The sequence below is a fragment of the Trachinotus anak genome, unplaced genomic scaffold (genome assembly GCF_046630095.1).
Source record: "Trachinotus anak isolate AG129_WGS33_773 ecotype Australia unplaced genomic scaffold, CSIRO_AGI_Tana_v1 ptg000015l, whole genome shotgun sequence".
NCBI lineage: Eukaryota > Metazoa > Chordata > Actinopteri > Carangiformes > Carangidae > Trachinotus > Trachinotus anak.
In genome coordinates, this window is record NW_027273866.1 from 14,914,057 (window position 1) to 14,923,044 (window position 8,988).

Consider the following 8,988-nt stretch of genomic DNA (forward strand, 5'->3'; position numbering starts at 1 on the left):
ACTGATGACTTCACTGCTGACAGAAGCAACAGGATGAATCCAGGGATATACAGGAGCAATTCTGTGTGATCAGATTCTGCAGAACGCATCAGAAACCCACTGGATGACATCTCATCATTCGGCAGAACGACGATGATAAACACTCTGCCAACACAGCCAAAGAGCTTTTTAGGGTGAAAAGGTGGAATATCCTCGACTGGCTGAGTCATTCATGTGACCTCAGTCTGATGGAGCATGTATTCCACTTGCTGAAGACCAGACTAAAGGCAGAGAGATGTGGCGAGAGCTGAATGTGGCTGTAGTGAAGCCTGGAAGAGAACCCCCCAGGGAAGGTGGTCTCTTGGTTGAAGACTTCAGGCAGTCGTTTTCTGCTTGGGCTTTCCACAAAATATTAAATATGATGTTTTTGTTTGACTTCTTTTCTGTCTGAATACCTTTGAACCTCTAAACTTTGTGCACTGTAAAAGGCCTTTACCTCCCACACACAGTTCTTTATATATTATTGTAAACCCATTCAGATTAAAGCTGAGACTTGGCACTTTAATGCAGCATCCATATTTTATTTTAAATTGAATGTGCTGAATCACAAAGCATGAAATAAAATGCATGTTCTGTACCTTATGTGTGAGTAATTTTAGGGCCAATAGCACCACCTGCTGGAGTGCAACGTTCCCTGCAGGTGGGAATGAGATGAGTTATTTTACAGACTCGATGAGCTGCTAAATCTGCTTCTTTTAGTGGTGATATTTCAAAATGCATCTTTTTAATAAGCACATCTGTGTCTTGAACGTCGCAGCTTCAGGACCAAGCGAACAGCACCTGATAGAAGATCATTTCCCGCAGACTTTCACTTCCGGCCCACGGTGCGACGCCGAACCACGTGACTCGGACGTTAAGGCGCAAACCGGAAGTGCAGCTCACACAGTCATGGCGGGCAGCCGTGAGCCTACAGCGATGTTGCAGACAAGACACCGCTCATGGATGTGCTGCTTATTCCTGCTCTTACCTTTAACGTCGCTGCCGGTTTCGGCCAGGCCGGACAGCCTGAAAGAAGTCACCGACGGGAACTGGGAGGAAATCCTGACCGGAGAGTGGATGATTGAATTGTCAGTGTCCTGCTGCTAACGGCCGACCGGCTAGCTAGGCTAGCAGTTAGCTATTTTAAGCTCGTATCGAAACTGGGGCATGAATTCCCGTGTCCGGTCGGCTTCAGGCTTAAATGCTCTGTCTTATCTGCTTATTGTCTCGTCTGCCTCTGTTTAGCTCTGACAAGTTGCTAAAAATGTGTCCGTCTATGCTAACAGCTGTTGGCTAGTACAAGCTAATAAAGAGCACGAACACACAGTTGATCAGTGATCGGAACATTTTAGCACGTCCTCATTGATTATCTACACATTGATGTGATCGATTGTGCTGTTTATCTGAAGCTTCGCATGTGAAACTTATCACCCTCCCCTCCTCCACCCCCTCCCGCAGCTACGCACCCTGGTGTCCAGCATGCCAGCAGCTGCAGTCGGTGTGGAAGGAGTTTGCAGACTGGGGGGAGGACATGGGGGTCAACATAGCCAAGGTGGACGTGACAGAACAACCCGGTATGTTTCAGCTTTCCCAACTGTGGAAGTCACTGTGATTCCTCTAATCTAACATCTAACCAAAGCTTTCAGTCCAGTGCAGGACGCCCACACTGTGCTAAACAGCAGCTACACAGCCGGGTTCATAGGTCAGGAGTATAAAGTCCTGCTTGTTGTGGCTGAAACTGTGTCACACCAGTGTTGAGTCACTTCCTAGTGACCTCCAGCTTTGCAGGTGCAGTCAGTGAGACTTTAGGTTCAACTTGGTAATATATCAATCCTGTGATAAATCGTGACTTCATGAAGATTGTGATGCAGCAATTTTGAAGCACAAATGTCAAAATCATTCTCTGGTTTCTGCTTTTTCAATGGGAGAATTTGCTGTGTTTGTGTTTCTTTGTCTAATTCAACAGCAAATGTACGTTTGTATAAATGTTGGGTTTTGATTTCTTGATCAGTGAAAAATTAAACCAACGGTTGTGGCAAATCAGTTCATTTTTATTTCAAAGAAAGATGCCAAAGCTAATGATACAACAGCAGTCAATGTATTTATGAAGTACTCAATATTATAGTTTTTTTTTCAAAGCCACAAAGTGAGTCTTTAAGCTGTTTACCAGTTATACCATTGAGGAGTGGGCGTTATGGTTAAAATCTGATATCACTGTTGTTCATGCTCTAAAATAACCACACCCTGAAGTGTGAGTATTGATGTGAGCCAGTAGCACTGTAGCTGTTGTCCAAGATGAATTCTGCCCATTGGCCAAATCTAGAAATTTCTTTCAGTCCAGTTATGAGTCACAGATGTTCATTCCTGCACACTGACGCTGCTCGTCTCCTCCCTCTGTAAGGTCTGAGCGGACGATTCATCATCACTTCACTTCCTACTATTTACCAGTAAGTTCTTGGTTATCTTGTGGTTTTTAGTGCTTCCTCTTTCGTGTGAGTGCTCGTGCTGTCTGTAATGCTGCTGTGTGCCATCTTGAAAACAAATCATCTTTTGGTTTCTACTTCATTTAGAATCCGAACTGCAAAGATTCATCGATAAGTCAAGTAGCAGAAATGTAAATGTTTTGAATTCATCGTGTTAACATTAAGTAAATTGAATACTTATAAGTTGTGGTGTTGTGGCGCAGACATTTCATGACATCACCTGAGCTCTAGGAGATTGTGATGGGAAATTTTAACCGTTCTCTTATGTTTAACAGACCAAGCAATTGCTTAATTGAGAGAATAATAAGAAGAAAGAATTTCAATCTACAAAAAAAATCTACTGAAACAGTTTATCAATTATTATTGATGACCTTTCTGTTGATCAGCAGTATTTCAGCCCTCACCCTGCCAAAAGCAGTCTTACCTAATGTAAAAGCCACTATCATTAGCGTCAGAAACTCAAGTGCTAAGCAGTGTGTGAAAGTAGACTGTGTATCAATGCATTTTCAAGTCCAAGGCCACAAATTTTACATTGTTTTACATTGTGGTTTTGTTCTCTGTCCTTATTTGCATAGTCTATCTAATGCATTCAAATGAAACACTCTGTTTATTTTGGCCTAACCCACGTTTTGCATTTATGTCCTTGAGATAAAAATGCAAAACATCACTCCACATTAACTGTCAGCTGTTAAATATTGTTTCAGTCAATGAGATGTTCCCAAGAGAAATGTGGCTCAGTATCTGTGTGTGTGTGTTTCAGCTGTAAGGATGGCATCTTCCGGAAGTACCAGGGAGCTCGCACTAAAGACGACTTCCTCAGCTTTGTTCAAGATCAGAAGTGGAAAGCAGTGGAGCCGGTTTCATCTTGGTTCGGGCCGTCATCGTTTTTGTGAGTTTATAGCCTCTGGCTGTGACTGTAGGGACACTCAGGCCTGGGCAATAAATAATTTGTTTGTCAGGTTAGAATCTGCAGTGAGACCAGAAAGTTAAATTTTCTCATTAAATCGTCAGTCCACTAAAACCGCATCACTGTTGTACCTCTTTGCTTTGAAATACACAAAAATAACATCAGACTCCTGCCCAGCTCGCTCTATTTTTAGTGCCTGTCTGCTGGTTTTAAATCACAACCACAAACAATCCCTTCTCTTCACTTCTCTTTTTATTCTTTGTGTTCAGGCCTTGTTGTGATGTTACCATTAACGACAAATCAGAGTTAATTTACATGGTGTCGTCTCCTCTTTTTGCAGAATGAACTCAATGTCTGCTTTGTTCAAGCTCTCCATGTTTATCCGGGTAAGTGAGGATTTCACTCCTGGGGCCACTGAGTGTCAATATGCTGGGTGTTATGTGCAGTAATGTATTTATACCATTTACCACAATCCATTCAAAGAAGAGTCCAGTGTGACACTGCAGTGAGAAACCAAACTGGCTGCAAGTGTAAAGTACAATGGGTGTAGGTGGGGAAGAAAAATCTAATCCAGTTTGACAGGATATAGAACTGACACAACAGACAGAGGAGAAGTGTAACTCTACCTCACATGTAGCTCAGACAACACATATTGTAGGACACAAAGCTAAACTTACAGGAAACACTCACAGTAAATCATTCTCTACAATGTCACCACTGTTCAATTCAGATTTTTACAGCACAAAATACCAGCCTGGCATTTTTCTATATTTTTCTTATTGTCAACTGATCTCATGAAAAAAACAAAACCAACACTGTGTGAGTCTGTCGCTCAAAGTTTTGTGGCTTCATTATCCCTTTTTTGTGGCTCTCAGCCCCAAGGCCACTTCATCATACTGAGGAAGTTTTCTGAGAAAAGAGGTCATAAATATATTTTTTAATTTTTAAAACAGTCATTTCCCAAAACAGTTGGCCAAATATCACTCAGCCAGTAGCAAAGAGTCCATTTGTTGAGGACTATTTTCAGACGCGGGACAATATACATTTAATTCCTGTGGGAGTATTTTCAGAAGCGGGACTGTGTATGTAGGACAGACTCAAAATAAACTCAATTTTATAATAACATGTCGCCCCGGGCAACAGTGTGGCCCATTGATGTGATTTTAATAGTTTTTGTTCAGCTCTATCGCACAATTCTTGTTTATGGGTTAAAATATAGAATCTTATCAGATTTATAGTTACATACAGATGTGAAAATGTGTTAAAGCTGAAGTTTAATCATATTTATAAGCAAAGAAACTATATATTCAATCTTTGAAAGTGTACAGTGTATTAGAACTCAGTTGTTTGCAACACTTTGTACAATTTAAGAGCACAAATTGTCATATATATATATATATATATATATATATATATATATACACACACACACACACACACACACACACAGTAGGTTTGTATATATAGAAATGTGAAACAATCTTGTAATCACTTGAACAGGTCTGTAGATTTGTGGCTCGGTGATGGAGGAGCCATGGAGCTCATAGAATCATCAGGTTTCCTTCTCTTGAGTTGAATGATGAAATATATAAAACAGATTCATGGAGATTGGAGATTTCAGATTAATTAATTGTTAATCAGTGAGTGTATATTTAGTTAATGCAGGTAAATGATATGTACATAATTAAAATCATTAATTGTGTTATGTCATAGAATATGTATTGCATTTGATCAGTGATATATCAACGTGTTGCTGTAAAACAGTATTTGTTAGTATTGACTGACCATTCGCAGCCTCCAGTAAAAGTGTTGTTGTGTTTTCCAGCGCTGTCATAATTACATGACGGAGCAGCTGGGGATCCCTGTGTGGGGGTCGTATGTTATCTTTGGTTTGGCCACTCTGTTCTCTGGTCTCGCGCTGGGACTGGTGAGTAATTACGTCGCGTTTAATCAGTTTTCATAAGACTGAAACAGCATGAATGTTCGTACAGTGTTCATCAAGCTTGAAACAGGTATTAACAGTGACTTCATGGTCATCGTTGTCTTGTCTTTGCAGTTACTGGTGTTCATTGCAGATTTTGTTTTCCCCTCTCGACGATTTTCTTCTCCTGATTACTACCAGAGTGAGTTTCATATGAGAGTGTACTGATTACTGCTCACCCAGCCCTCATGCATTTATATTATGTTCATATATGATTAACAACAGATAGAAGAGAAGTTTTCTGTCGCTGGTTCATAATCGGCCACTGATTGATGTCATGACTGTGACTCTGCAGAGAAACAGTCGATGGAGCAGGCGAGGTTAATCCAACGCCAAGAGGACGAGCATGAGGCAGACGGCGAGGAGGACGACGATGAGGAGGAGGAAGAGGAGGACGGGGACCAAGATGACGTCTGGAGGAGAAGAAGAGGGTCCCCTGAGGGCCGTCCAGAACCCAAGGGACAGGGTTTCCCCGATGAAGCTCTGAGGAAGAGGGTGGTGCGCACCCGTGAGGAGGAAGAGGAGGAGGACAGCTAGAGCGTCACATGGCCCCTACTCCTTTTGAGAGGAGCGTCATGGAGTGAGCAGTGATGGAGGAGCCGTGGTCCCAAGCAAAGTGTTTACAGCCGGGAGCCCTAAACCCCCCACCCCCACCCAACCTCCCCTTCTCCTCCTCTTCCTCTGGGCCCCCAGAAACACCTTGCTTCTTTTCTTCTCCTTCCCTCGTTTTTAACGGGAGCGCTTCAGACTCTCACCACCGCCCTCTCCGCCTGAGCAGCAGGCTCCATCCGGGAAAAAAGCAGAAACACTCCTGACACCTGTTTTCGCTTGTGGGAACAAATGTCCTGGCTGAGGTTTAGGTGTGAAGTGCAGTGGAGCTGGAATTTGCAATGTTGTTTATGCTATGCATCGTTTTTTAAAGATTTGTGTGTTATTTTATGTTGATCTCTGAATTACTATACCAGGCTCTCGTTTGAGGTTTATGTTGTTGGGTTTTACTCTTCAGCTAATGTGCACACATTGTTATTTTATGTTTCATATATTTTACAGACATTGACAGCTCAACCTAATGGAGAGACAAATGAAAAGCAGTGGCCCCAAAATGTTATAATACTTAAGATTTCATTGGCAACACCAATGTTTAATATTAGAGCAAAAGCTTTGAGCAACTTTGTCAGAAATACAACAGCCAGTGGTGGATCTGTCACAGCGCAGCCAAACAAATTCACCTTGTTTTCATAAAGTGGTTGTTTCACAATAAAAGCCCCCCTATGTTTGCCAAGTTGAATGCTTTCAATTCAAAGCAGCTGTAGGAAACGTTTGCTTTGCATCAGCAGTAACTCAATAAAGCTGTGATTCGGCTGCAGGAGGTTCCTCCAATGATATTTATCCACACTCTGCTCAATGCTACAGGTTGTCATCTGGTAGTATGATGATATATAAATAAAGTGATAATAAACATCATTGTCTGATGTGGCCAAACTGGCTCATCTGGCTGGTCACAGTTGAACTTCAGGATCAATGAACAGGAGACAGAGCAAATGTTTGTATACTATTAAAATAGTGGCTGTTGGATTAATTTCACCTCTCATTTCCAAAGAATCTATATTACCTCTGAAGGTAGTTTAAGTCCAGTGTGGGTATTGTGGACTCCACCTCAAACAATGAGACCAATACTGAATTTAAACATATTTAATGGCTACTACTAAAAAAATGTGACCATAAATATCAAAAGCAGGCTTTGATTTCATGAAAATCTTAAGAATTATAACTTTAAGTTGGGCCACAGTTGTTTTTCCTCAGTCTGTGTGTGCATCCTTTTGGCACAGGTATGTACAATTCATATTTTTGGGGCAGGAACCCCATTTATAGCATCTGTGCTTTGCTCTGGAATCGCACCGAAGAGCTGCACTAAACTGAAAAATAAACCTCCTTATGTAGATCAAAAAACAAGAAGTATTGACTCCAGTTAAAAGGCCCGGTGAATGTTTTTCTGTAGATACTGTACGTCCCTATAATAATATATCATATCTACAATTGTTGATTATCAACAATTTGATAATCTACCAATCAACCAATAGGGTGTTTTTTTTTTTCTAATGTTTACTTGTTCTCTACATAATGAACTCGGATGTGTTGTGGACCTGTCAGCAGGTCTACAGTGCAGTGTGTGCATGCCATAATATTAGTTAAAGAGACAAACAATTTAGGGACTCCGGCTTCCTTTTATAAATTACTGTATATAGAGAGAAGTGTGGCATCCGTCCGAACGCTGCGCTGACGTGGAGCAGTGAGAGGACCTGAATGAAGCTGTTTGACAAAAGGAAGCATAATTAAACCCGCTGTAATCTTTTTTTTTTTTTTAACCACTTAAAATTTGACTTTTTCTTTGGTCTAAAAATGTTAAATTAAACATGAATGTCTAAAGTTAACTCCTCTAAACTGTCATTTTGTTTACATTGATTTCTCACTGAAATCATGAGCACAATGACACTGATGCACCTGTTTCAAACATTTCCACTCATTAGCTCGAGCCTGTATCCGTTTCAGTTTTGTAAAGCAAAAGGGAGCAGTAAGAGTGTGTGTATGACCAGTGTTTCTAATACACTTTTCACTCTGTTGTTTTGATTCGGATTGTGATAGACGTTGGTTTTAATGCTGGTTTTTACTCCCAAAAAAATCTGATTACTCCCTCTGGTGTTTGTTAAAACCGGTTGTAATTTTTTACCCGACCACTATTTACTGCTTGTAGCATTCACACTTTACTCTGAGCCAGCTGTGCTTCTTATTGTTTGAACATTTCTTTGAATAAATGATTAACTCTGAAAACTGTGTTGCTTCTGGTAGTTAACTGACACGAATATGAACCTCCATGATTTATGTTTCATCAGTGATGCACACAGGAAATAGAGCAGATGCTCACAGCTGGAAAAAATTAAACTTGTAGACGGCGCTGAGACGGGTCCAGGAAAGCAAACAAGTATCAAATAGTTTGGGAAAAACTGCCTAAACAGCACATAATGAAGGTCAGTACATCCTGCAGCGGTGGTGGAAGAAGTGTTATTATTAAAAGTTAGTAAAAGTACCTGTGCAACGTTACAGGTACAGTCAAAGCCCTGCCTCAAGATCCTGCTTTAGCAAGATCGCAGACGTCTTCACAGCAGAATGTAGTTACAGAAACACAAGTAAAAGTATTGATTCTGCAGTAAAATGACTGACATATTATTATATATGAAGTATTGGTAAAGCTCATGTATAAAGTGCAGGTAGTGTTTTACTGTTGTATCTGGTGGATGTGGAGCTGGTTTTAGTTACTTCACAGTCAGGTTGTTAAGTCCAGTAGTTTCCAAGGTTCTCGATGTGAAGCTGAGGGACCACGATGATGATTCATGAGAGAGAAAGTTCTGCTGCCTTTCTCTAATCTTTGCTTTTGTTTTGAAATATTGGATGATTTTATCTCTGTTGCCTTCAAACAGTTGCTTAGATGAAAAAGGGGAAGTGTCACTTGGGTGGATCTGTTAACGGCTCGACTGAAACGGCTCCGACCGAGTTACTGCTTTTAATGTAAGTGGTCATAAATGAGAAAGGTTGGGAGCCAC

General features: G+C 41.0%; 1 protein-coding gene across 1 annotated transcript; it reads left to right on the forward strand.

The window, feature by feature from the left end:
- Nucleotides 1–886: 886 nt before the first annotated feature.
- On the forward strand, nt 887–8,218 carry tmx1 (thioredoxin-related transmembrane protein 1). Its single transcript, XM_071498218.1, has 8 exons — nt 887–1,106; nt 1,477–1,592; nt 2,420–2,465; nt 3,262–3,390; nt 3,749–3,794; nt 5,234–5,335; nt 5,465–5,531; nt 5,685–8,218. Exons 1-8 carry the CDS (start codon nt 928–930, stop codon nt 5,924–5,926), a joined length of 927 nt encoding a protein of 308 aa, XP_071354319.1. The 5' UTR covers nt 887–927; the 3' UTR covers nt 5,927–8,218.
- Nucleotides 8,219–8,988: the final 770 nt, after the last annotated feature.

Excerpts from the sequence above, each read along its gene's own strand:
- tmx1 (XM_071498218.1), top strand. The coding sequence starts at position 928 with ATGGCGGGCAGCCGTGAGCCTACAGCGATGTTGCAGACAAGACACCGC. Across the intron at positions 3,391-3,748 it reads TTCGGGCCGTCATCGTTTTT|AATGAACTCAATGTCTGCTT; the intron begins GTGAGTTTATAG and ends CTCTTTTTGCAG. Across the intron at positions 5,336-5,464 it reads CTGGTCTCGCGCTGGGACTG|TTACTGGTGTTCATTGCAGA; the intron begins GTGAGTAATTAC and ends TTGTCTTTGCAG.